The sequence below is a fragment of the Vigna umbellata genome, chromosome 6 (assembly GCF_029865625.1).
Source record: "Vigna umbellata cultivar VRB3 chromosome 6, Vumbellata_1.0, whole genome shotgun sequence".
In the NCBI taxonomy this organism is placed as follows: Eukaryota; Viridiplantae; Streptophyta; class Magnoliopsida; order Fabales; family Fabaceae; genus Vigna; species Vigna umbellata.
Genome location: NC_142170.1, coordinates 26566706 through 26594663, shown reverse-complemented (window position 1 = coordinate 26594663; position 27958 = coordinate 26566706). Strand labels below are relative to the sequence as shown.

The following is a 27958-nucleotide window of genomic DNA, read 5'->3' as shown; positions in this document are numbered from 1 at the left end:
TTGAACCGAACCGTTTGACTCAGATCCATGATGTGGTAAAATGGCTTGCAGTTATGCAGAAGAGAATCAAATTCTCATTCCATATCGGCTTTATGTTTTTTATTTATTTATTTTTTCTAAAAGGGCCTTTCTCTCTAAATTCGTTTCATTATTTAATGCAAAATCATAATATTAAGAAACTGACCCCAAAAAAATGGTTGAGTTAAAATAAAAAGATAATAAAAACAGAAACACATAGTATCACACGAATATCAAAAACCTAGTCTGGTTTCATGAGAGGATTTCCTATAAACTTTTGTTTTCTCTCTCTCTATCTCTCTTTATATATCAATATCTTCCCTCATCCCATGACATATCATATCATGCATAGCAAGTAGCACCCTAAGCCTTTTAACCCCTTCACCTCACTCAACATTTGTTTGGCTACGCCAGCTCATTCATTTATTCATTCAACCCCATCACCAACCCCTCACTATCTCTCTCTATTCCTCTCTTTCTCTCTCTCTTCTCAAACGTTTCAACGTTTCAGTGTCAGATCTCAAGGCTTAACGTGGTGTTGGGTCATCTTCGGCTTTGCGTTGCCCTTGGTATTCGATTCTACACCCACATCGTTTTCTGGTAAAAAACAGAGTCTTTTGAGGGGAAAATGGCTAACGGGTTAGAGAGAGAAAGTGGGTCGACGATATTCAGCGAGGAGGAGCTGAGAGAGGTGAGTGGGGTGAAGCGTGTTGGGGACTATGTCGAAGTCACGTGTGGGTGCACGAGCCATAGATATGGTGACGCTGTTGGAAGACTTAGGGTTTTCGTTAATGGGTACCTTGAAATCACTTGTGAATGCACCCCTGGTTGTCAAGAAGGTCTCTTTCTCTCTCCAAAGAGGAGGGTTTTGGTTTTTGTTTAGTTTTGTTTTGTGAGTGTTTTTGTGTTGTGCATGTCTGAAGTTTGTGTTGAGGTGAGTTTTTTTGACGTTGATGGGTGTCATTATGGGGTTGTTTTGATCTGCTTCGGTTTGTGAGTTTGTGATGGTTTGTTCATACAGTTGAACTGTATGTTGATTTGTCTCACTGAACTTATTGGTTTGGTATACTACACGATCGGGCTTGGAGGGTGTTTGTTTTTGTTGTGTGCAATTGTTGAAGATTTTTAAACGACACCTGTCTTTTTGTGTGTTTAAACGTGTCTTGTTTTCTTTATGAAGGAGACCTTTTTGTTGTTTGTATATAATAATAACGTGGCGTAACCATTATGTTATACCGTTACTCCATGTTTGTTGAAAGTGATCGAAGTCTGTTTGACAGAGTAGACTGTTTGTGTGATCCTATGGTATTATTATTAATCAATATGTAACGAGTTTTGCTCATGAGTTTGGTTCTTGTCCCTGATGGCATATTCTCTTATGTTAGGAATGAATGTGATTGATTGATATTTGTATTTGGCATGAACCATCCGTTCCACTTGAGTAGTTTTTAATTGTTGGGTACTGAGTTGAACGAGTACCTTCGGCAGAGACTGAAAATAGAATCTAATTCTTTCAATCACTATGCATATGCTTTGTCTAGTTGTATTTGTTCCATGTATCAGATGTCTGCGTTATTTTTGCTTCCACAAGAATGTATAGAAGGATTAATATCTTGATGCATGTGCATTAAATAAAAACAAAGATAATGACTGTTACTTTGTGAATCTTGTTCGCCTCGCAGCATGGGATGTATTTAAGTAATCGTTTCTACAAAATATACATGAAATACCGGCTTAAGAAAATGATTTTCATAGAGTAATGTAAAGCCATGCCAATATGATTTGAACTTGAAAGCACCTACAGATCTACAATTAGTGAAGTGATCACATGATTAAGTGTGGATAAGAGTCCTGGAAATTCACTCATAAATAAATAGAAAAAAGGATTTTATGGGCCCTCTGGTGAAGTTGAGAGGGGAAAGTAAGCTCTAATAGCCTAGCTCTTGAAAAAGAAAAAACCTTTTTTGTGATTTTTGATTCTAGACTTTGCTTGCTATTTAGTGTTGCTTCTGATTATTATTATTTCTTTTATGTTAGTGTTTGTCTCCCAAATGACCTTTTTTATTTGCATTAACGTTGCTTTATTGATAGCCAAGTTGACTCCTTCTGCATTTGAGAAACACTCTGGAAGAGAGACTGCCAGGAAATGGAAGAATAATGTCTGGGTGATTGTTAATGGTGAGAAGGTTCCACTGTGTAAAACAGTACTGCTCAAATACTACAATCAGGTGTCAAAAGCAGCAAATGGATCCCATAGATCCCAAAATGGCCGTGCTTGTCACCGTGATGAGTTTGTTCGCTGCTCTAGGTGCAACAAAGAGCGTAGGTTTCGTCTGAGAACAAAAGAGGAATGCCGCATTCACCATGATGCTTTGGCAGATGCAAATTGGAAATGTTCTGATCTTCCATATGACAAGTATGTTCTTTTTTCTCTTCTATATGGTGCATTTTTAGAGAATTAAATGTAAATGAGCAAGTCATGTTTTGATTGTTGATGGCTTGTTACTGTAATGTCTATTTTTTTTTATTGATGTTAATAAATTCACCATGCTTTGAACGCTTTTATTTACGCCAATAACACTGCCTATTTAAAATGTTATATTATCGGTAGTGATATGGCCACGTTCCAGTTCATTGATCTTTTCTTACTTATGAGTAAGATTTGAATCTGCAGTAGCCAATAGTTGCTAATTTGCAGAGTGCTATGCAAGCTATAGTGTACAGTCTTAAATTATGGCATCTGTTGTTCTTACAACATAAGTACCAATATTTCAATTTGGCAAGAAGCTGTGCATTCTGGATTTAATGATTTAAACAGGGATTCATGGAAGAGGGGCAAAAATATGCTGAAGCTGGCATTTGGCAAGGGGAATGATGAGTGCAATTCCAGTGTACGACAAAAGAGCTTGAAATATAATGCCTAATAATTAAGTTTTCAAAATTGTGAAGTGATGTGTTTGCAGTAGATTGAATATCTTTGTTTAGCAAAAATTCACATTCGTCAATAATTTAATGACTATTTCCTGAGACAATTTGGGCGCAATTTTGTTATAGGAATGTAGTAGAAAAATAGGTCTTAGTCTCCTTAATGACAGTTAGGTTGTATGGGTCGTACTGTTCCCATGATTTTCTTTTCTCCTGAATTTAGAATGAAAACTATTCATTAGCACAGGAACCTTTGGTTTGAGATAACATTTTTTATTTACATTTTTAATTACAAAAATGGTGCCTTGTTTCTACTTTGTTTTCTGTTTTCAGATGTTTGTACAAGAAGCAGTGATACAAAGCAAAAATAAAACCTTTTTCATTATTTCCCATTTGAATTTCTGAAAACAGAAGACAAAGTACAAAGAAGGTGACACTTTTGTAATTAAAAGTAAAAACAGAAAAGGAAAACAAAAATATGTTTTCTATCTAGCCCAAAAGTTATAATATAGTTTTTTAAAAGTGTTTTGCCTACATGTTCATCTTCCATCCACCACTGCTAATGCCTCTTACTGCTTAGACTATTTTGGCCTCTGCAGTTATATATACTGCTGTTTATGCTATTATTATATTTGAAACTAGTAGCTTCTAGAACTTCATTATTGTTGACTTAAATGTATACCATCGCTTTGATCAGCCATTGCACGTTATTTCTAGTTATCAGTCCACTATGTCCATTTTCTCCTTTCACCCCATGTCAGACTGATCACCACCCTTTTGTTTAATAATAAAAGATTCTTTGCAACCAATGACAATGGATTGTTACCCCCCACTTTGGAGACGAAGGACAAGCTCCTGATGGGTATCTTATATTCTTATCCATTACAAACAGTTATCTGAAAGTATTTTGGTAAAAGCACAGTAGATAAATGGTTTTATTGTATATCCAGCATTATCATTTATCCTATTGGTCTTGTTATGTTATTTGCATATTTGTGATTACTGAAATTTTTGGAGCAACTAATAATGGTAATTATTTTTCAGAATTACATGTGATGATGAAGAGGAAAGAGCAAGTCGTAGAGTTTACAGGGGATGCACTCGTTCTCCAACATGCAAAGGTTGCACTTCTTGTGTCTGTTTTGGCTGTGATATCTGCCGCTTTTCAGAGTGCAGTTGCCAGACTTGTGCTGACTTTACAAACAATGCCAAAGCTTGACTCCTTCATATTATATGCTATTTTCTATTTTCTCACTTGTTAATGTGACCTATTTATGCCTCCCTATAAGAACAATACGTTTAATTTAATTTCCTAATTGCTCATTACCAGTCTGACTGAGTTCACCATTCCTTGTTCTCACTGTGACTGGATCATAAATTTCAATCTCAGCAATTTATTTTCACTCTCTCTTTCTCCTTATGTTTGTTTATATATATTATCATGAAGGAAAAAAGATGTTAATAAAAGAGGTGGCAGGTTTGAAATGGATAGTGACCTAGCCATAATAATGCAGTACCCGACCAGCTCCGTGTTTTCGACAATTATTGCCTCCTAGTCGATGCATTCTTATTTAGTCCTCAATAGTGCCTTTGTAGGAGGGTTGGACATGAGTGTGCTTTCTTTATATATGAGCCACATGTTTTTGTTCCAGTATAAATGATTCCAAAGGAAAGTAAGTGGTTGCTTATTCTGTTTTCTCTTTTTAAAGAATACTTTTATCGTCTTTTTGTTATCTCAGCAACAAAGGGCACGTTTATGTCTTTCAGCCTGTCAATGGTCTATGCAAAACATTAAGCATTTATGTATGTTGGTTTTCATTTGTGAGAATGGTTTACTTGGTCTATTAAGAGGTATTAAATTCTTAAATTGGTTCTTAATTATTAAATTTAAAAATTGAAAGTAGCTTTTATCTTACAAAATGAGATAACATAAAGAATGAGAAATCTTTTAATAATAATCTATTATATTTGAAAAAGAAGATAAATGTGAGATAAAAGCTCCTTTCAAGATTTTACTGAAAATAAAGTCTTACAAATTATCGAACAATAAAACTATTATGCCTTTTGATTTCCCTAGGTTTGTAACTTTAACTCGTTCCAGCTCCCCCTCTGAGGTATAAAATGGTTTAAGCCTGAAAAAGCTTCAAGGTTTACTTGCATTTTAGATTACAAAAATAAATGGAGATGGCGTATAAAATATTTGTCCTGAGCTTGTAGGTTTCAGAGATTGTTAAGACCATTTTTAGTACAAATATTTCCAATTATTCTTCTGATCATTGGCTAGTGCAACATTTTATTTGGCCGTTTTGGTATATTATGTAATTATTTTTGCACAGAAAGATTCTATAAGAGATATATATTATTAACTTGATTGTTTCTAGTAAGACACATTCTACTTAGTTTAAGAAGTACATTAGGGACGCTAACGTTCATTTTTCTCTACAAATACTGGAATTGTTTCTAGTTATTACGATAGATTCTTAAAAAGGGAGTTTCCATCAGTGGCAGGAATAAATTGGACTTTCTAGGATGTGGTTAGATAAAACATTCATTGGCATATGATTCAGCCATGGAAAGTACACAGACAAAATAAAGAGCACCCATCTAGTCAAAATCCATATAACTTTCAACCACAAATGATGGATGCCTTTAATTTGAGATTAGAAACTCGACTACTTCAAGAACTTGCCTAATTCATTTCAAAATTCAACAGGCTTACAAGAAATTTACATTTGCAATACATTTCTTGGAAAATAGCCCGACTCAATATATCAGTTCAGTTTGCAATAGATTACACAATGAATGAACTTCACTTGGCTGGTCGCCACCCTTTCCTTCCTGCACCATGGAATGTTTTTCTTCCACGATTACCAGATGGACGTGCATGAAACTGAGGGGGAGCGCCAGAATTGGATGGAAATCCCTGTTGTGCTGGTGGCTGAATCTGTGGGAAGGGTGATCCCATCCCAAATGTCATTTGGTTTTGACCAACAAGCCCTGCTGCATATATGGATTGAGCAAACATATTGGGCTGCATCCCAGGTAGCATAGTTGAGGAAAGAGATCCCTGATTGCCATGTACTTGCTGTTGAAATGGAATTCCTGGCATTGGCAGCTGTGGAGGAATTTGAGTGTTTTGTGGGAACCATGATACCCCATTTGCAGGAAAACCATTAGGAAACATAGCATTCTGTGGCCGCTGTGGAAATGTTCCTTGTGTCCAAATTCCATGAGTACCAAAGTTGGGGGGCACTGCGTTTGAGTAGGGAAATGATGAAACTGTGGCAGTTCCACCCAACAGAGCTTGTCCAATGCCTTGAAAAGGAAGACAATTTCCATGACTAACCAAAGGTGCGGCAGGTGCATCAGGCATGGATGGTGCTGCATGCTCTTTAGGTGAAAATTTCTTTCTGTTATTTTTTTTCTTGCCATGATTTTGATCATTTACACCTCTTTTTGTAGTTCTATGCATTCTCTTGTATTCAGCCTCTTTCTCGTCATCTGAAAACTCCAATTCATCAGATAACTCTTCATCATTCGCACCAGATGCATCGTATCCTTTCCTGTAAAGATCCTTGTTATTAAGCACATGCTCAGCAAATTCTGGAACAAACGAGATCAAGGTTCCCCCATTGACCCCTTCAGGAACTTCACTTTCAGAATTATATCTCACAATATAAAAAGGGTTCTTGACTGGTCCAAAGATTTCATCAATTAAACCTAGTGGCTTTCGACTTTCAGTCAACCAAAGAATAGAACCCTCATTAAGAGGGTCATGCTTCTCCACTCCTTCCACAATGACTTGAGCACCAAGAATCTGAAAAATGAGAAACTTCATTAAGATTATTCCAACAATATTTGGCACCATTCCTATTATATTCCCATTGCAATTTTCACAACACGCACATTTAATAAAGCAGATAAAGAAGCTATATTTGAAATCAATAATGGAATGCCTATTTTTATTTGAGATAGGTCTACTGTTGACTTACAGAAGTAATGATTCCCACTGGCAACGTTTTATGGTGTGGTTCCAAAGCAGCATTGACAGGAGGAACAGCGGGCAGATTCTGCATATGTTGACAACCATTCAAAAGAATGCCCAAAAGCAAAATAAAATTGCAAATAACAATGACCCGAGTCATCATCAAGTTACTCAGACTAGTTCCACTTATTGACTTTCTTCAGCCCGCGTGTTTTGCATTGAACATCACGACATCTTCAAATTTCTTGTATTCTAATACAAAATTCCTAATAAAACTCCAGTATAAAGGGTCAGACTTTGTCGTCTTTGGTTTGAAAAAAATGCCTTCTGTTTTCACTCAGTTTCTTAGTTTTAGCAGTTTATACAGCAAATAGAGAAAACAACTTTATCTTATTTCAAATTTTCAATAATTACTGTGTAAACCCCGGAAAACAGGAAGCATTGCAAAAATAGAAAAAATAAATCTCAAACACAACTATCACTGAGACAAAAACTGGAACAAAAATATTCTCCAAGAAAAAGCAAACTAAAATAAACATCTTACAATGACATGAAAGGATCAACACTTTACATGCTCACAGTAGACAACATTTTCTTTAAATGTTAATTTCAATGCAGCAATCAAATAAGCAATATGACTAAAATAACACCTGAAGCTCGTTCTTTGACCTGATGGGTCCAACTCCAGCATCACCCTCTTCATCATCATGATCGGCATCATCATCAACCATGCTCCAACTAGCTACCTTTTCTTCATCAGAACTAATCTCGCCTTCTTCAACTTGTACCTCGTTGTCATCATCGTCGTCGCCATCATCACTCTCCTCTTCGCTATCACTAGTACTACTGCCGCTACTACTACTGCTTTCACTACCAGAATCAGAACTTTCAGACCCTGAATTTTCACTTCCGCTTTCGCTCTCACTTCCGCTTTCACTATCACTATCACTTCCGCTGTCATCCTTATCACCGTTCTCCTCAATCGAAAAAGAAAGAGAGGAATCCAACAAATTGATCTTCTCCACGCCTTCCTCAATAGGAGCAACACAACCCAAAGTCGCAAACTTTTCTGTCTGCGCTTCCTGGGTCTCCACCCCAACTGGATTCGGGTCAATATCCAACCGATTCTCCTGTTGCGAAGCCACTGGTGTCTCGACCCCAATAGGAATCGGGTCGACACTCAACCCGTTTTCTTGTTGGGTAGCCATTGTAATCAACTTTCAGCACGAAATCGAAACGAAAAGTAGGTAGCTCAGAAATCAAAGGGAGGATTTGGGGTAGTTTAGGTGTGGTCGCTTAAACCCTAGGCGCTAGGGGTTTTTGTATTGTATGCAACCTCTATAGGAAAGAAACACGATATGTTATATATAGAATTTTATTTTCCCAATTAAATCTTTCTTTTTGAAAAATTACACAAATATTTTTATAAACCTTTTTTTTTTCTAAATCACACAAATATATGATAAATATTATGAAAATAACTGGTTTTTAATTTAAGGGAAAGTAATAGAGAAATATGAAAGACATAACTAGGTTAATACAAATAAATAAAAATAAAAAGTGAAATAAGGAGTGGTTTTAGTTTATTTGTTGGTTTCTTCTATTATTTTTATTTTCTTTATCAAACACACTCTTTTATTTTCTTCTATGCTCAATTTTCTTCACTATTATCCACATAAAAGGTAAATGAATTTTTTTTAGGCTTAAATGTTTACTTCATCCTCATGTTAAGATGTGAATTTTTGTTTAGTACTCAATTTTAAAAATGAAGACATTGGGTCCCAATGTTATGAAAAGTGTATGAATAAGGTTCTGTCCGTTAAGTTAACAGCAACGACCTTAAGTTGACAGCAACGGTGTTAAGTTTATGCTGATGTGACCGTATTTTTTCTCTTCTGTCTTCTGCTGTCCAACTTTTTCTCTCTCTTGCTTAACTTTTTCTTTGATGATTTGTTGAACTTGTTCTTTCTTTTGTGGATCTTATTCATATACTTTTCATAACATAGGAATTCAATGTCTTTATTTTTAAAACCGGCTATTAAACAGAAATTCGTCTCTTAACATGGGAACGAAGTAAACATTTAAATTATTTTTTTAATAAAAAAAAGAATTTGGTTATGATAAGGTAAATATATGTATGAGTAAGGATTGAAAAGTTCTTTATTATGAATAAAAATATTTTGTGAAATTAATTTGATTAAATTAGTTTTGAAGCGAAATGATTTTTGTTTGAATCTTCTTCTTAATTGAAAATACATTTTTTAACATAAAGATTACTTAAATTTCCCGCAACTCAATTAAACATAAATCAAAATACATTTTTAAAATAAATGAAATATTTGAAAATTTTTCTATAATTATATTTATTAAATTTTTAATGGGAGTTGCCATAATCTAAGATGAACTTAAACACGCTAAAAATCCTACTTTTACTTTAATGTGTTTTCTGTTTTAAAATGTACATAGCGAATAGTAACACAATTGTTTTCTGTACAATTTAAAAAATATTATTAAAAAAGGTAGCTATTTATAGGTATGGAAACAGCCATAACTCAAATGATTCACATGATTAATGGATTTATGTTTTACTACATATTTTCAACATTGATTTTTTTTTTTATGTTTTAATCAATAAAAAGAATAAAATTAAAAATTAATTTTTTATTCATAATTACCTGATTATTAGAAACTTAAATTTTTAGTCATTATTATCTAAATTTATAATTAATTTTAAAATAACTAAATTTTATAAAATTGTACCCGAAGTTTTGTGTCTATAGTCCGTTATAAATTATTTAATAAATATTTATATAGTTAAATATTTTCTTCCCATTTATAACGTAAAATTAAAATAATTAGTCATTATTTGGTCTTACATTCAAATGGTAAATTTTGTCTTACTTACGTACGAAACATATAACCTATTGACTCCACGTGGCAAAACATAATTTTATGAATTAAATCAAAATTAAAAAAAAAAAGTGTATTTTTATGTAGCAGCAGTTTCCCTTCACTCGCTTCGCTGCACTTCTATCATTGCCTTAAACATTTCCAAAAAATTTCTTCTTCTTCACAACACAGCAAACATCTCTTCAGCTTCTTATTCCATCATCTTCGTCCATCACAAAAGACAAAGAAAGGAAAAACATGAAAACACAAAGGTAGTTATCGTCGTCGCCGGTTGCGGCTGTGGCAGGATGGATGGCATGGTGGCTGATCCTGGCGCTGCTCCCTGGCAAGAAGAAGAGACGCCAATAGGAAGGAAATACAGCGGTGGCTCCAAGCAGTGCTGACGAGAGCTCCGGGGCGATGCCAGCAGCGGCTCTGGTGGGTAGAGGTGGCGCCGCAATTAGTTTGGTGTTGTCCCACGTTAGGAAGAAGAGAAGAAAATTTCCCAGGGGTTTTTTTGTGTTTGAAGGAAGATAAATTGGGCTAGAAATTGGGCCTCTGCTGCACCCCACTTTTTCCACGTGTGGATGACACGTGTGAAATGATGTGACCAGGGCATACGTGTTGATGGAATATATTATTTCGAATAGAAATCAATTTTAATTTTATCTTATTAATATATTAAAATCATATTTAACTCTTATTTATATAATGATGAAAAGAGAATTTCATTATTAAAGTAATTTTTAATTTATTTTTTTATTAAAAATTTTATATTTAGAATTAATAAAAAATAAAGAATAAAAACTGATAAAATCATATATTTAAAGATAAAACCAACTAATAAAATAATAATAATAATTCTAATTATGTAAAATAAATATTCAAAAATATTATTAATTACAAAAATATCAATAATTTTAATACTTCTGTGATTAATTGACATATAATTAATATTAAATTTAAAATAAAATAGTTTTTTTCAAAAATAATAAATAATAATTTGTTTTGCTTGATTTGAAAAAGTTGTATTAATTTTATTTTTTCTCTACCCAAAGTTTACTTTCTTCAAATTCTCTTTCTTTCTCTAAACTTTTACTTTTCACTTGGACTTCACTTGGACTTGTAATATGCTTTCTTCTCCTAGGTTATTTCACTTCTTATAAGAAAGATAGAGCGGAACAAAGATAAAGCAGAATTGGAACTTGGCTGGAACATAACAAGAATGGAGGTAAAAACATATGGAATACACGTGAAACAGAAGGAACCATGATATGGAAATGTGAGCAAACATTCAAAGGAGTTGCGAGCACGAAATCCCGATCCATAACTACTACTATATGATGTCAAAATGGTTTAGGAACTGAAAATGAAAATGCTTTTTGTTTGTCCCTAGTGTGAGGCAAAATATTGTATGTTCTTCAAAATTGTGACGAGGTTCAACCGTATTGGTGTTCACTCCTTTCACATCAAAGTTAATTATGTTAACTTGTATCTTTTTAGTAATTTTTTTCTTGTTTGCAAATATATATATATATATATATATATATATATATATATATATATATATATATATATATATATTTATTGAATCTTTAAGAGAGCTTTGTCCCACTACTTCTAATGTTGAAATTGACCAAGACATTGTTGCATTTTACACAATGGTTCAAACAATACGTAGCTTTTTAAGTTACATGTATTCACATATGATTCTTTTCCTACGGTATAATTGTAAGCAATTCTTTAATTTTCAATTGAATGAAAAACACACACAGGATCTTGAATTTTCATGATACTTACTATTCTCTCATACACAGTGGAAAAGAACTTACCTGGATCTATTGTATAGTTTCTTCCTGTCAATGTTCTCCCTTCTCTTACTCCTCTTTAATGCTTTCTTGATGATATAGAAATTTTGAGGGATGTCACAGTTTCTTTTCTTTTTAGAGAACATAACCTTTATTTCTCTCTTTTCAAAAGGACCACAAATATCAGTGTGTATTAACTCAAGAAGTTGACTACTTCTTGTGACGGGATATTTTGATATGTGTTTTGTTGGTTTACCCTTAATACAATCAATACATACATCTCAGTCATCAAAATCCAATTGAGGTAAAATTTCATTTTTAACTAACCTCAACATCCTTTCTTTGGATATGTGACCTAATCTTTTATGTCATAAGAAAGCAGAACATTCTTTTCCTGCACCACAATTTCTATCAACAACATGTTCAACATTAAACAGGGATTCAGAAAAATTAACATCAAGATTTAAACGATATAAACCATCCAATAATGTACCAGAACCATAATAGTACGAAATTTTATACAAATGAAAAATACCATTTTCAATCTTAAAGTTAAAACCTAAATAATCCAACTTTGCAACAGAAATTAAATTCCTAGCACAACCAGGAACATAGAGACATTTTTCAAGATTCAGACAATAACCAGTGTCTAGAATCAATCTGTAAGTCCCAATTCCTTCTATCTGCGCCTTCATTATGTTCCCCATATATAAATACTTTTCAGTTCCTTTTATGGGCTGGATTGAAAGGAATCCCTGCATAATATTAGAAACATGAGTGGTAGCTCCAGAATCCAACCACCAGGTATTATTAGGCACTTCAATTATATTTGCTTCAAAACTTACAGAAACATAAAAAGTACCTTTCTTTTCGAACCAAGATTTTCTTTTCGAACAATCTTTCTTGAAGTGACCTACTTTCTTGCAAAAGAAACATTTATGGTCCTTCTGGATATTGCCCTTATTCACTTTCATTGGGGCTTTGTCCTTCTTGTTCTTCTTTCCTGATTTAGCTTTACTGAAGCTAGCACCTTCATGAGTTGTGTGATGGATAGAATGATCTTTTTCAATCTCCCTTCCTCTTGTACCAACATGGCTTTGATTTCTTGAAAGTTCCATTTATCCTTAAGAGTGTTATAGTTCACTTGGAACTGACCAAATTCTGGAGGAAGAGAGTTAATGATAAACTGTACCAGAAAAGACTCATTCACCTCCATTCCCACTGACTTTAATCTTGCTACTATATTAGCCATTCCAGTTACATGGTCATGTATGGGATGTGACCAGTTAAACTTTTTGGTAGTCAGCTCACTCATAAGAGTTCCTACAATAGACTTGTAAGTTATGTCTGATTGTGAGTACTCCTTGATCAGTTTCATGAATTCCTTTGCGTTTTCTGTTTTAGGCATAAAAGGCTTTACATTCTCTGCCATAGACATGCGCATCAAGTTTAGTGACAGCGTGTTAGACCTATGCCAAGCCTCATAAAGAGACTTCTCATCACTTGTACTAATCTCTGTAATGGCTGCGTGCATTTCATCCATCATAATTGTCATGTCCAAGTCTAACACACCCAGTTGGAACTGGATTTGTTCTGACCAATCAGAATAATTGAGCCCATTAAACTTGACCACATTGTTGCTCAAACTTAATAAATTCATGTAAGCTGGAAATAATACACAAGCTCATACATTAATGCTTTGATAAAATTAATGGATTCAAACAAATTACTACACTAGTCATACATTCAAGTTCACCTTTGGGTGACACTTAAACTGATAGGTAATCATTTAAGTCATTCATTTAAGTTCACCTTTGGGTGATTCTTAAACTGACAAATTCCATATACACTTTAATAAACAATCAATCATACTTAAGTCTATATGTATGTTATCTTTGGATATACAAACATATTTACTAAGTACATGAAATGTTTCACTTTAATGTCATCAATTCTAAACAATGGTTCACCTTTGGGTAATCCATAACATCCTTATATCAATGACTAATAACTATATATATTCATAATTTAACATCCTTTATATTATGAATAATTTTCACAATAACATGAGCAATTTAAAAGAACAGCGGAATTGCTAAAACTTTTAATTTTGATTAGAATTATAACTCATCCGAAAGTCAACTTAATTGAATTTCCTTCATCCAAAATTAATAAACAATTACATATAATTCATAAAACAAAGAATTATATCATACATGTCAGTATATGCACTCTTCAAGTTAAAAGCATTTGAAACCTTCAAACTTTTAATTCACATTTAATTTCCATTAAATGCACAACAATGTTAAAATTTTAACATAAGCACAACAGTAAAAGTGCTTTACTATGAGAACATGTGCACAATCATAAAATTGCTTTATGGAAGAGAAATAAAAAAAAAATTGCGGCTGGAAATGTGCAACATTAAAATTGCTTTAATGCAACAATGAATAAAAATAATTTTCCAGGGTGAATGAAATTCACGTGAATTGAAACAATCATGTAATAGTAAATGCAACACTCAAAAGTTAAAAAAACTTATGGCAATGAAATTCACGTTACAGTGAATTGAATAAAACCCTACGAATCAAATTCACGTTACTTGCGACAATGAATTAAATTCTCTTTCATCAAGATTTTAACTTTTGGCATTAAAATTGTTGCGTACGAATCAAATAAAACCCTACGGCTGGATCAAATTCACATTACAGTGAATTTAATTTTCTTTCATGTCAATAAAATAATTAAACATCTGAAAAATTAAAATCCCTAAATTTTTACAATTCAAAAATTAGGGTTTCAAAAAATTGAAAAAATTACCATTCATGAAAAATCATAAAATTCAGAACCTGGCTCTGATACCACTTATAAGAAATTATTTAATTTTCAATTGAATGAAAAACACACACAGGATCTTGAATTTTCATGATACTTATTATTCTCTCATACACAGTGGAAAAGAACTTACTTGGATCCATTGTATAGTTTCTTCCTATCAATGTTCTCCCTTCTCTTACTCCTCTTTAATGCTTTCTTGATGATATAGAAATTCTGAGGGATGTCATAGTTTCTTTTCTTTTTAGAGAACGTAACCTTTCTTTCTCTCTTTTCAGAAACTTAACCTGTCAACCGTAGTCAAACCTTTTCTCTCTTTTATGATATTTAATCAACTTTAATAAAATACCAAAATGCCCTTTATTGAAGTGAGAAGAGAGGGATTAATTTTAATAACTCTAAAATAATCCCTATAACTTTAATACATTATATTCTAACAATCATCACATTAGAATCTCTACATCAAAGTTATACTTTAAATTACATGAACCAATCTTAAATATTAATATAATTTAACAGTAATCTCTTAATTAGGTTCTAAATCAAAAAAATAATATCAAGATCCCTTATCTTTAACATGGCATGGGCCTAACAGAAAAGTTGAATCATGACCATCTAGCCATCAATGGATACAAATTCTGTACTATTCTTTGGAGTGAAGGCATGAACTCTTGTAACTATGGTGTTTATGTATGAGGAACCAATGATCAATTAGAGTTAGATTTCTATGAAATATTGATGAATTTAATTCTCTTTCATTGTAAATAGTTTGATAATACTCTTAATATAGGAACCAAAATAGATAATAAATATGGAATCATTCAAGTAAACCAATCACGGAGGTATAATAAAGCATATGATCCAGACACAAAATATTTAGAGGGGGCACCAAAGTTGGTTAGGTGCAATCAAGACAAAAGCTTGTAGTAGAATATTTGATAACATAGTAAGTCAAGTTGAGCATGAGATTTCATTCCAAGACAATAAACTAATACAACTTTAAGTATTGCTACATGTAAATCCAAACTTCATTTATGATTTTCTTACTCATGTCTAGGATGAGGGAGAAAAAATAAACTTGTAATTATTAAAAACAAACATAAATGAAGAATATGACAATTGATACATTTCACGTGAGGGTGATATCGACATTGATTTTGATTCAAGTGAGAGTCCTCAATAATGAGATAGCAAAGGAGTGATGTAGATATAAATGATTTTTTATGTTTATTTCATTTAATGTTTTAGATATATCCTTTAACTTAGAATACAATTATGTTGTATTTAAAACTTTTTCATGAACCTCATGTGGAATTTTGTAAAAAATAGGTATATATTGTCATGTTATACTTAATGTCAAATTTGAAATATTTTAAATTAGTAGAGTAATTCTACTAATTTGGGATGTTACAATAGACAATATTTTATTTAAATGTTAATTTTAATGTAGCAATCAAATTAGCAATATGACTAAAATAAATAAAATAACACCTTAAGCTCATTCTTTGGCCTGATGGGTCTAACTCCGGCATCACCATCTTCATCATCATGATCAACATCTTCATCAACCATGCTCTAATTAGCCACTTTTTCTTTATTAGAAGAAATCTCGCCTTCTTCAACATCTACCTCGTCATCATCATCACCAACATCACTCTCCTCTTTGCTATCACTAGTATTGTTGTCACTACTACTAATGCTTTCACTACTAGGATAAGGACTTTCAGACCTTGAATTTTCATTTCCACCTTCGTTTTCAATTTTGCTTTCACTATTATTATCACTTTCGTTGTCATCCTTATCATCGTACTCCTTATCATCATTCTCCTTAATTAAAAAAGAAAGAGAGGAACCCCAAAAAATTGATCTTTTCCACACCTTCTCAATAGGAGCAACACAACCCAGAGTCGCATACTTTTATGTCTGCACTATCTGCAATTTCTAGGTCTCCACCCCAACTAGACTCGGGTCAATATCCAACTGATTCTGTTGTTGTGTCAACCCCAATAGGAATCAGGTCCACACTCAACCCGTTTTCTTGTTGGGAAGCCATTATAATAAACTTTCAACATGAAATCAAAACCAAAAGCAGGTAGCTTTGAAATAAAAGGGAGAATTTATGGTAGTTTAGATGTGGTCGCTTAAACCCTAGGTGTTATTGTTGCTTTTGAATGGGACAATTTAAGAGAGTAAATTATTTATTTGGAGAATTCAAAATTCTTTGAAGTAAAATGTCTTGGTTGGATGAAGAAATTTAAAACAAATTGAAATTGAGGAATTTTAATAAGATATTTGAAATAACTAAAATAATAGAATTTGAAATTCACCAAAAAAGGAAATTGAAATTTCACAAGTTGTGAAATTTCTCAGGACGTTAAAAGTCCACAAGTCCCAAACACCAACTCATATTGACCTTCAGCTCTATCGAATCATCTTGACATTTATCTTGAGCCGACCTTGCTTGACTATGATTCTAGATCGACTTGACTCGATCTTCGGTCAAATCCAAAGACTGAACTGAGTCTGCTCGGGTAGAGTTAAGGTGAGTCGACCTAGAGACAATGTCGAGTTGAGCTACAAGGTTGAGTCGAGTTGGTCGAGGTTGAAAGTTGAGTTGAGTCGGCTTGGGCTGAAGGTCGAGCCGAGTGAGTTCATCTTAGAGGTCAAACCGAGTCAACTTGGGTTGAAGGTCAAGTTAATTCGGCCTAAGTCGAAGTTTGAGCCAAATCGGTTGGAGCAGAAGGTCAAGCAGAGTCGATCCAGGTTAAAGGTCGAGTTGGGTTAACATGGACCAAATGTCAATCTAAATCAGTCTAAAAAGAAAGTCGAGTCAACCCAAATTAAAGTGATAAGAAGCTCTCTACATATACATACATAAGCGTACAGAACTTATTCGAGAGAATGGATAGAGAGAACCTACTCTAATGAAAATTCTAATAGATATACTTATTCCACTCTACTCTAGAAATAATAATCTTTATAGAAGGAAATTCAAATAATCGATTTTTTATAAATAATTGAATTTTCTATTTATAAACTTTGTATTTTAATATAAAATATTTAAAATTCAATCTATAACGTATTATTTTGTACGACCTTGAAACATGTTTAACTCACTCAAACTTGTATACGAAAAAAAAATTAATGAGAATGTTGGTTAACATAAGATAGAGAAAAAGTTCCATTTGGCTTAATTTAATGACTTGTCTTATTAAAAAGAAATCATTATCTTTATATATATATATATATATATATATATATATATATATATATATATATATATATATATATATATATGGGTTTGCTAACGCACGTACGCCTGTTTTTCAGTTGGTACATTTTAGCAATGTGTACCGGATTTTAGTAGACAAAAATACCCTTATATATCATGGATTCTAAGTTTTAAGGTTAAGGGTATTTTAATAATTTTCATTCTCAAAACTTAAAAAAAAAAAGAAACCCCCAAACTCTTACTCACCTCTCTCATTCCTCTCAATCCTTTCTCTTTCATCTCTCTCACTCCAACCTTTTCTCTGTCATCCCTATTGTAGCCCCAATTGAAAAAATCAGAAACACTTGCCTTTAAACAATTTGCCTTTGTAAAGAGTTGAGTCATTGACATATTCACCTTCAGGCAAAGATTCATTCAAGATCTCTTCAATTTCACCATCTTCACTAATTTCTCTAATTTCATCATCTGCATATGTTGAATCATCATCTCTAAAAAAACCCTCCAGGCCAATTACCAATTCTTTCGGATGTCATTATGCTTGTGAAAATTAGATAAAATTATATAAGACAAAAATTATAAAATGAAAACTCATTATAAAGTCATTTTTTGTAAGAAATTGTTTAACAACAAGTGTTCCTGATTTTTTCCAGGCCAATTACCAATTCCTCTGATGTCATTATGCTTGTGAAAATTAGATAAAATTACATAAGACAAAAATTATAAAATAAAAACTCATTATAAAATCATTTTTTTGTAAGAAATTGTGTTTAACAATAAGTATTTCTGATTTTTTCCAGGTCAATTACCAATTCCTTTATACTTGTGAAAATTGGATAAAATTAGATAAGACAAAAATTATAAGATCAAAACTCATTATAAAATCATTTTTTTGTAAGATTGTTTAACGACAAGTGTTTCTGATTTTTTCAATTGGTGCTACAATAGGGTGTTTCTGATTTTTTCAATTTCTTTTTTTTTTTTTTAGTTTTGAGAATGAAAATTATTAAAATACCCTTAACCTTAAAACTTAGAATCCATGGTATATAAGGATATTTTTGTCTACTAAAACCCGGTACACATTGCTAAAATGTACAAACTGAAAAACAGGCGTACGCGCGTTAGCAAACCCCATATATATATATATATATATATATATATATATATATATATATATATATATATATATAGTTATGATTTTATTACAAGTAGGTAGTTTTTTCGGAAGTAGTTACCGAATTTAAAGTCAGTTCCAAAATTAGAAGGGTAAATTAACAAAATAAATAAAGTTTTTTTTGGAGGTAGTCATTGAATTTAAAAAACAAGTTTCAGAATCAGAAGGATAAAAAGAAATATTTATATTAATAAATACACCAAAATAGCAGTAAAGTTCTTTTGTAATAGTTATAAATTCTAAAACAAAAATTTATATTTAAAATACAATTAAAGATAAAATAGAAGTTAAGCAGATAATTGTTATATTATAACATACTATAAGGTGTCAATATTGTTAGGTGTATTCATAAGTGTTTTAAATTTTATTATAGATTTTTTTAAAAATATAATTACAGATAAAATAGAAACATAAAATGTGTAAAAGAGAATCTTCTTATCGTCATAAAAATATATAATTAAAAAAGTTCATTTTATAGAAAATAAAAACATTTAAACCATAAAATAATCATTAATTATTCATTGAAATTATTTAAAATCAGGATCCAACACAGGTATGAAAAACCATTTTCATAAAAACAGCAATCTATCAAGAGCTATTCAAAACATATTTATTTTAATTGGGTTACTGTTCATTGTAGCTTCTGATTACTTTGAAGTGTTGAAACAAGCAAATGAGAAGTTCTGATTTTAACAAATGTACGAAGCCTATAGTTGATTCGATTCTGGATTGTTTAGTGAAGCGAACAAAAGAAGAAAGAGGGAGGAATAGATTGAGTATTTTGTTAATAAAAATATAAGCAATGCTGACATAAAAAAATGTAAAGGTGCTTATCTCAAACAATGTTTTTCTATATATGCACAACTAAGCTTCTTCTATCTTAATGATCTGGTTTGACTGAAACCTAGCCAAAAGCCTAGAAAAACAAGTCCAGTATTAAACAAAGCGCAAAAAGTGTGTAAGGATTTGGTAACTTATGAAATAATCTTTCTGGCAAGCATGGGGAAAACATTTGCAAGTGCCATGTTATAGAGCTGCCATCATTGTCCCTCTCGCAGCATCACGCTTCAAAACTTCAGTCTTGCCACTGCCGCGGAAGTACATGTATACTTGCTGCAATCCAAATATCAAATCAATTAGCCAAACAAAAAACCTCAACTAACTTTAACGCAATACCAAGTTGGAGTAAGTCATAATATGATAAAAACCTGTATAACCCAGATGCTCAGCACTGACTCAAGACAGAAAAATCCAAACCCAATAAAGTAGAATATCTGTGCAATTCACCACCACAGGTAAAACATCATTTCCATGTAAATGTATCATTCTGGTACGGAGGCAAACTTCTTCATAAACACTTTTAGAATAGAAATGAATATCTCCACAAACTAAAATTAATTTATGCATGAGTTAATTTGTAGAACCCTGGTAATTTTTCCAAATTCTTATTTTAAATTTCTGTATAAACTAATTTTAGTTTATTGAGAAGTTCATTTAATCTTTTTCTTATTTTTTTTTCTTGTAGAAATATTTCTGCAAAAGTTTGTCCAAATATGTATAGAAATGAAACGTACCCCAACCAATGCATTATCGCCCAACACGTCAATCGCAGCCAAAATACCCCTGTCCACATCATAAAATGTAACCATTAGTTTGAGTAGAAGTGGAATGAGAATAATAAATGTATTTGTCACACTAATGATCTACAACAAGGTCATCAGAATATATTGTTAGTATATGGATGAAACACCACACGGGAAATTAGTAAGAAGCTCGAGACGCTCAAGTCATCCTTAGTGATTTCCTTGCTTCCAGAAGATCATATCAGTAAAACACTAGTTACAGAAGAATATCAGTTTCAAAATATTATCCCGTAGATTGAAAATTAGGACACTAACGTCAGAGATTTTCCTTTGAAGATAATTGGTGGAGCAACTGCAGCGAGAATGCAGAAGGCAATGTGAATCTGTTTGAGGGAAAGGGAAAAAAATGAGCACGTAACAAAATCAGAATAGAACTAGCGAGACTAAAGAAGGAAAATACATAAAGACTTGCCATGTAAAGTAAGAAAAACCAGCCAAATTTCAGAGCACTGTCGGTCCTGTAACACAAGATGGCACACAATTACAACAGCAACAAATTGGAAAAACAAAAAATCACTAATAAACTAACAGAAATTAGAAAATAGAGTGATTTCTGTTCATGATAAGCATTTGCATCAACAGACTCCACCCGCCTCCTCCATCCATCTCATCATTTCCACTCTTCTTTTGGCGTGCCCCCCCTTCCAAATAAAGATCAGATGAACGTATTTCTGAAAGTAAACTGTGGGTGCATGGATTCCAAAGGCTGGCACTCTTGCCCCACACATTACCTAAGGCACAAACACTGCTCTAGCAGTAAAAGATTTATGCTCGTAATTCAGCTATAGTTTAGCTTCATAGATATCTTCTGCCTCCTTTTTTTTTTCAGTTTAGCCAATAGGCTCAAAAACTTCTTCAACACACATCCCTACTTTAAACTGCAGAAATTGCATTAAATATAATCGAACACTACCTCATAGCACGATAAAGAGGGCGATACCACAACACATAGGATCCTGGGACACCCGAAATACAATATATAATCGCAAGAAACCAGATGGTGGGACCTACAAGAAGAGACAAGTTGTAAATTAAGCATGACTAAACAAGATTGATGCATCAAAATCCAGCTGCATTACAAACCTTCTCCTTTGATCCAAGCAGTAGTAACTGCCACAATATTCCATACAAGACACAGAACCAAACCTGCAGGTATTATAAAGTTGAAAAAACTAAGCCTCATGAAGTAAATGCATACAGATAATTAAAAATGCAGAAATATAACTGTAAAGCAAAAATAATGGGAGACTACCACATAATTAATAATTAATAACAATAGCAAGTCTAGAAATTCAAATAACAATTAAATCAAATCAAAACACCACCAAGTTCAGTTCAAGAGATTAAATAATGACAAAACATACGGCTTAAAATAACAGTTGCCATTGAGATTGCTGGAAAATAGGTGATCAAGTGTCCCAGATGTATAAGAATAAGTATGAGTAGGAAAGAAAAAGAAATAAAGAAAACGGAGAAGGGTGATGGCACTAAACAAAGAGGAAATAGAAGAAAGAAAAACAAGATGACCTTGTAGTGGATGGCGGCAGTGTGTTGGCAGCATAGGGTGTCATAGGGGTAGGTTATGTTTCTACTTTTTCATTTGGCAACCCAACCTTTTTCAAAGAAAAAAAAAAGAAACTGGGCGGACTAATGGATTGGATCAGGTGTATAACCCAGAATAGAAACCAAAGACAAGAGAAAATCAGAGTTTAGCACGGGATTGCCATGGCCGCTCTGAACCCAACAGAGGGACTGAGTGCCATCACAGAAAACACAATCCACAGCCATGATGTGACAGTCTATGAAAAGTCTGCCCCTGAAATCTGCCATGGCCATTTTTAAATAACACTGGTCCTAATGAAATAATAAACAAATTATGAAAGCTGTGGAAACCACTCTTAAGAGATTATCTAAAATACACTAAAATATCATAATGATACACATTTCAAGTGAAATGGTGGACGGACACTTTCGAGGTTTTATAGGTTGAACAGAGGAAGATAGAAGAGTACATCTCCCCACTAAAAGAAAAAGATAGAAATAAAATGTTAGTGGAAAGGGTCTTTAATTTTGTTGTGAATCATTGGAACAAATTATTAACCGAGTTAAAAAAGAAAAATTAACTGAATAAAAAGAAACATATACACACAAGACAATAGTATTTTGAGCAGACAAAATCTACTAAAGTGAAACTCCTTTCAGGATGAAATATGCGTGAATTTTAAACCATACTGATCTCTTGAATTGTCTGTCGGTGCAGAAGACAAGGAATGCTTAACAATTTCAATAAATTCATTTAGCAACTGATGCAATTGATTGCATTAGATATATACCAATGCCTATTTTACCTACAACTGAATTACATGTCATCAAGTGAGTAGCTATATGACTTCACACATTCTAGAAGACAGTTCTCGAATTCAACATACCCAACCATGTCGAAAATGCAATGTATTGGGTCCTTTGAAGATGTATTGGTATTTCGTTTCCAATGTCATGATGAATGATGGGGAAAAAAGGTGGCCAATTTTTCTCCTCTATAACTATTCCAGCTGCAAAAGAAAAAAGAAGTTAAAACACTAAAATATAGGCATCAGTCTAACCAATTTCAATAAGAATAGATGAACCAAAGTACCTCGTGCTATGGCATCTTCCCTTCGTTTTAGTTCCTACAGAGCATTACAAGGGAATCAATCTCTAGAATACAGCAAAAACTATTATAGCATAATGGCCAAGTCATATTCATAACAAGGTTAGCTAATGTACTGAACAAGATTCTCAACAGAAGGTTGACCGACATGCAAAATACTAACACTAAGACTAAGAAAAAATGGCCACTGAGAACATAATTGACCTAAGTTGCCCTTCCTACCAATTAAGTCCCTGATGCTAACTAAGAGTCTATAGATTCATCATAATTATTTTGCATGTATATAATATTGAATCTGAGAAACCAAGTTTCTAACTCAAGTTGTGTACTTGGTTTTAAAGATATCATATGAGATAACAAAATGAATCACCTGTTCCCTTCTTTTTAAGTCAGCTTCTCTAGCTTGAAGTTCCTTCTCCTTTGCTTTGGTGTCCTAAAGTTAGGAAGTGCAAATTAAATCTTTGGTCAACAACAACATTGAGGAACATAGTTTTACCATATATTTCGAAATTTTCATAATCACCCTACCTTGGAGTTATCAAGGGGGATGTCAATATTTGCCCCACGATCATAACGCTCTGGAGGAAGGGGTGAGAGCTTTGAGTTTGCAGGGGGAACACTTCCAGAATTCTGCAAATTCAGAAAAAGAATGTACTAGGTTAATACAAAAACCATTTTTCCTATTCCTTTTACATATTATGTTTAAAAAGAAACACAGAATTGTTAGAAAATGAACCCCAAAGTGACAGTAGGAATAAAAAGGACACAAAATAATCCTGTTGACAAATCATCAGAAAAGAACATCATATAATAGTATTGCATAAATCTACATTAAGTGATCCCCCAAAATGGAAAAGGAAAAGAAAAAGACAAAATACCAAAAATCAAAACCATAATATAATAGCAGTGTACTACCACAAACTGGTTCCTAAATTTTATGACAACAAAAAACATAAAAACATATTCTATTAGTAAGTCCGTCCAAAATTTAACACTTGACCATTTGGTTGTAGACTTGTATGACCTACTTACTTTGCAATCAAAACAGGGAAAAAGCCTAGGCCAACCAAGAACACTTTAAGATACCTTCCAAGGAAACTGGGTAAACTTTGCTTCTTAACCCCTAATGCAAACTTTATATGGAACAAATTCTTTCCAGTCTCCACCTCAATAAAATCATCACTCAACTACTACATTAAATAAGCATTAGGCTACAGAGAGTGACCTAAGAAGTTGTCTTTTGACTTCTCTGCTACCCAAAATGTATCTGGTGATCCTAACAGAAGAAATAGGGCCATTATGGTTATCCACAAACTCTTGCTATTTCATAGTCCTCATCATAGGCCCTAAAAAAATTAGCAAATCTCAATTCAAATCAAAGAAATTCCATAGATATCACATCTTCCCTTCCAAGTTAGTAAACCCTGTCCTCGATTCCACTTCATTGCTGATGACTGAACATGACTCTTGAGCCTCCTGACTATCTTCTAATGCCCCCATCCAGTGGACTCTTATACCTTTCATACTATTGATACACCCATTTGTCACAAAAAACGAAAACCCATCCTTAAATCTAGAACCTTCATCCACAAATCATCACTTTCATGCAAAGGGATGAATATCTTCATGCCCTTTCACCATGAAGTTTAACACTAAGATCCCAAAATTTTCACATCCTAGTTTCCCCACTTAAATGGAAGAATCATCTTGACAGACAGCTAACCAAGTGAGGCTGAATATTGATTTCCCTCTCTCGCACGAAATTAATTCCTATCATCATACCACATAAAAACCTCCATAAAAACAGAGTTGCCATTAGTGTATAACTTTACAACCTATTGCACAGAAATGTTTTCAAATCCCATTTTTTAGCAATAATACCAATCTTTTAAGTGAGAAATTTTAAACACTTGAAAATATTGTACATTATGAAAGATCCTTATCACTGAATTCTAGAATCCTTTCCAACTTTTTAGTATTCTACAACATGTAATCATCTTAGGTAACTCAAGAGTGCACATCGTTAATTGCCAACATGTGCCAATAATATAATAAAAACAACAAACTACAAATATAACAAGTGCACCAAACTACCAATTGGTCCTTACTGACCCATCAAGTATAAATAAATCTCTAGATTAGTTACAATGGGGAAAATACTAAAGATAGCAAACAATGTGTCATTACTAACCAAAACTACAATCTCAGAGAACTAATACAAACCCATTTCATCCATAGTAACGTTACAAGAGTACCAAACTACCAATTGATCCCTCGCGACCCATCAAGTATATATAAATCTCTAGATTAATTACAAAGGAGGAAATAATACAGAAACCAAAGCTTCAAAGTAAGAATTTCTAGAGAGTAAGACCAGTGACAGTATCGCCCTTGCACTGTTGCATAATTATAATACAGAGGATTAAAACCAAAAGTCAACAAACATTGATTAATTTATTTGTTTAAATATTATTTCATAAAATAGTGTATAAATGCATAAGTACATTAGAGGTCTTGATTGATCCCTCTCACAATCTTCTATTTATATGAATAAATTGATACACAAGTACATGATAAATAGGGTAACCTAGACACAATATAATCATGATAAATAGGGTAATCCTAGACACAATATAATCATGATAAATAGGTAACCCTTGACCCACTATAATGATGATAAAATAGGATAAATATCCTAACAACATGAAAAGGCAAACTTACAGTGGTATAAAATGCACCTCCACCATAACTTGACCCTTTTCCTTTAGCCTGTCCATCCTAATATCAATAATAAAAAGGAAAAATGTTTCAGTTCTAAATTAATAATCAAATAAGCAAGACCACAAGAGCTCAGCATATGAGGTGTCACTTCTGAAATTTCAAACCAACAAAAGCAACAATCACGGTATAGTTAGAAGAACATGTTTCATTTAATATTCACTGAACAAATAATCAATAATTCAATAACATTGAAAAAAATTATGAGAAGTCGGTCTCTTCTTAAATCATTGAGGAACTCCCTGCCTGGGAATGACTGATAAATACTTTCTGTTCCTTCCAAAAAGACAGAATCAGCCCAAACGCGAGTTTAGCCTTTCTGTATATAAGTGATTTAAATATCTTTATCTTGTGCTTGGGAGAACTACTAGTGTAATTGGTAAAATGCGTTTTTTTCTTGGTTAGATTCATGACTTTCTCAAATTTCGAATTCGAAAATAACAATTTTTTTTTTCAGGCTAGGAAAAAAACGGCGTACAATGACTCTTCCACCTCATCCTCAAGAGAAGAGTCTTCAAAGCATCAAGGTCGCTAATTTTTTTAGCACGAATTTTCCTTGTTGACGAATTTCCCTTGTTGACCCGATATAGTTGTTTCTTCTGACCGAAAAGATATGTAACATCATATAAATAAATACATTTCAAAACTGTTTTTTATTTCGAAAGATAACACTAAAGTTCAAATAAAAAACAATTGATAGATTTTTCAACGGAGAAGACACCACCAGGAAGGAAAAACTATACAGTTTCACATAAGCAAACACATTTACAAATCAATTACATTATTTAGCCGGCCAAAAATTAATCCCGACAGAACCACTGTTTGCGGCAGTTCGATCTCTCAAATCCCCAAACAAAACAAATTTAAGAGCATTCCAAAAAAGAATACACCGTCAAAATAACAAAGAATTCAAGTCGTTCAGCATACGACAGGTCCATCAACCAGATCGTAAAACTGAAACGAAAACAGTTAAAATTAAAACTAATTAAAAATCACGATCCGCATGTTTCGAAAAACTAAGATCTTATCCACTCAACCCTTATTGATATCTCCGCAGTTCAGTTATTAGTAATAACACATCCGAAAATTTTCTAACGATTCAAAAAGGCGTTCGTTCAATTGAGGAACGATCTGGAGCAACGAAACGGATCTAGGTACAGCGAATAGCGACTCCGAAGAATGAATTAGGCAGCGGAAAATCGAATGAAAGGAGGTTAGGTTAAATGAATACTAACCGCGAAGGGATTAACCTCGACCTCTTCTTGGTCGAAGGGATTGGGATCGTAGCGACTCATGAATTGGAGTGAAAGAGAGAAATGGATGCGATTGTTGGTGCAATGTGCGTGACAGAGTAAGAGAGTGACAGACAGAGAAGAAAGCCTTGTAATCTACGGCTTCCTCTCTTTCCGCTTCTGTTTGTTTCTGACAAACTCCACAAACGAAAAATCTGCATGCGTTGTTATATAACCATCTTCTTCTTTAACACCTTTTTATCTTTTTTTTGGTACAAAACTTTACTTTAATATTCTTTCAGGGAATTCGTTATTTTATTAGTATTTAGAAACACTTTTGTCTTTTATTTCCTTCTAAAATAAGTTTTAAATTTTTTTTATTAAAAATGAGATTTTATTAAAACTTTGTAGTTATGTTGTATCATTATTAGGTAATGTAAGAATAAAATTCGGGATAAAAAACTGCAGTGTTTCTTGAATTTTACATACGTTGAACTTTAATTTATTTAATTAAGTTATAAATTTTTTAAATTAACCTTTAATTAACTTTTAAATTTACTTTTGTACAAACAAATAGACTTCTTCTAATTTTATCTTAAATTAACATTTTTTTTCACATATTATTTTTTTATTAGTTTAAAATCTATTTCACCTTAAAATTAAGATAAAAAAACTAACAAAAAGAAAAGTCAATAACTTATTCATCTTTAATGTTAATTATTTATAATCATTTTTCTTACATTTCATTCTTTCATATAATTAATAAAACATTAATTTAAAAAAAACTACATG

The 27958-nt window shown here is 32.7% G+C and overlaps 3 protein-coding genes and 1 pseudogene across 3 annotated transcripts; 2 read left to right on the top strand and 2 right to left on the bottom strand.

The window, feature by feature from the left end:
- Positions 1 to 301: 301 nt before the first annotated feature.
- On the top strand, positions 302 to 4346 carry ULT1 (Developmental regulator, ULTRAPETALA). The gene is made up of 3 exons (XM_047322611.2): positions 302 to 857; positions 2110 to 2434; positions 3988 to 4346. Exons 1-3 carry the CDS (start codon positions 647 to 649, stop codon positions 4160 to 4162), a joined length of 711 nt encoding a protein of 236 aa, XP_047178567.1. The 5' UTR covers positions 302 to 646; the 3' UTR covers positions 4163 to 4346.
- A 1129-nt stretch (positions 4347 to 5475) lies between these two features.
- Positions 5476 to 8262, bottom strand: LOC124845508 (uncharacterized). Its single transcript, XM_047322610.2, has 3 exons — positions 7579 to 8262; positions 6936 to 7013; positions 5476 to 6760 (listed from the first exon to the last, which is right to left on the bottom strand). Exons 1-3 carry the CDS (start codon positions 8134 to 8136, stop codon positions 5753 to 5755), a joined length of 1644 nt encoding a protein of 547 aa, XP_047178566.1. The 5' UTR covers positions 8137 to 8262; the 3' UTR covers positions 5476 to 5752.
- A 6780-nt stretch (positions 8263 to 15042) lies between these two features.
- Positions 15043 to 15643, top strand: LOC148197081 (uncharacterized; annotated as a pseudogene).
- A 3980-nt stretch (positions 15644 to 19623) lies between these two features.
- LOC124833063 (secretory carrier-associated membrane protein 1-like) lies at positions 19624 to 27386 on the bottom strand. The gene is made up of 13 exons (XM_047307437.2): positions 27170 to 27386; positions 25878 to 25934; positions 23685 to 23786; positions 23527 to 23589; positions 23142 to 23175; positions 22936 to 23058; positions 21590 to 21652; positions 21420 to 21513; positions 20919 to 20964; positions 20762 to 20829; positions 20438 to 20486; positions 20072 to 20137; positions 19624 to 19976 (listed from the first exon to the last, which is right to left on the bottom strand). Exons 1-13 carry the CDS (start codon positions 27227 to 27229, stop codon positions 19890 to 19892), a joined length of 912 nt encoding a protein of 303 aa, XP_047163393.1. The 5' UTR covers positions 27230 to 27386; the 3' UTR covers positions 19624 to 19889.
- Between the last annotated feature and the right edge of the window lie 572 nt (positions 27387 to 27958).

What these genes read in the sequence shown, in the direction of transcription:
- LOC124845508 (XM_047322610.2), bottom strand. Translation starts at nt 8,136, where the DNA reads ATGGCTACCCAACAAGAAAACGGGTTGAGTGTCGACCCGATTCCTATT. An exon ending in GGTCAAAGAACGAGCTTCAG is followed by an intron (nt 7,014 to 7,578) that starts GTGTTATTTTAG and finishes CAACATATGCAG; the next exon opens with AATCTGCCCGCTGTTCCTCC. An exon ending in CAGTGGGAATCATTACTTCT is followed by an intron (nt 6,761 to 6,935) that starts GTAAGTCAACAG and finishes CTCATTTTTCAG; the next exon opens with ATTCTTGGTGCTCAAGTCAT.
- ULT1 (XM_047322611.2), top strand. Translation starts at nt 647, where the DNA reads ATGGCTAACGGGTTAGAGAGAGAAAGTGGGTCGACGATATTCAGCGAG. An exon ending in CACCCCTGGTTGTCAAGAAG is followed by an intron (nt 858 to 2,109) that starts GTCTCTTTCTCT and finishes CTTTATTGATAG; the next exon opens with CCAAGTTGACTCCTTCTGCA. An exon ending in TCTGATCTTCCATATGACAA is followed by an intron (nt 2,435 to 3,987) that starts GTATGTTCTTTT and finishes ATTATTTTTCAG; the next exon opens with AATTACATGTGATGATGAAG.
- LOC124833063 (XM_047307437.2), bottom strand. Translation starts at nt 27,229, where the DNA reads ATGAGTCGCTACGATCCCAATCCCTTCGACCAAGAAGAGGTCGAGGTT. An exon ending in GAGGTGCATTTTATACCACT is followed by an intron (nt 23,787 to 25,877) that starts GTAAGTTTGCCT and finishes CTGAATTTGCAG; the next exon opens with AATTCTGGAAGTGTTCCCCC. An exon ending in TGAGCATCTGGGTTATACAG is followed by an intron (nt 19,977 to 20,071) that starts GTTTTTATCATA and finishes TTTGGATTGCAG; the next exon opens with CAAGTATACATGTACTTCCG.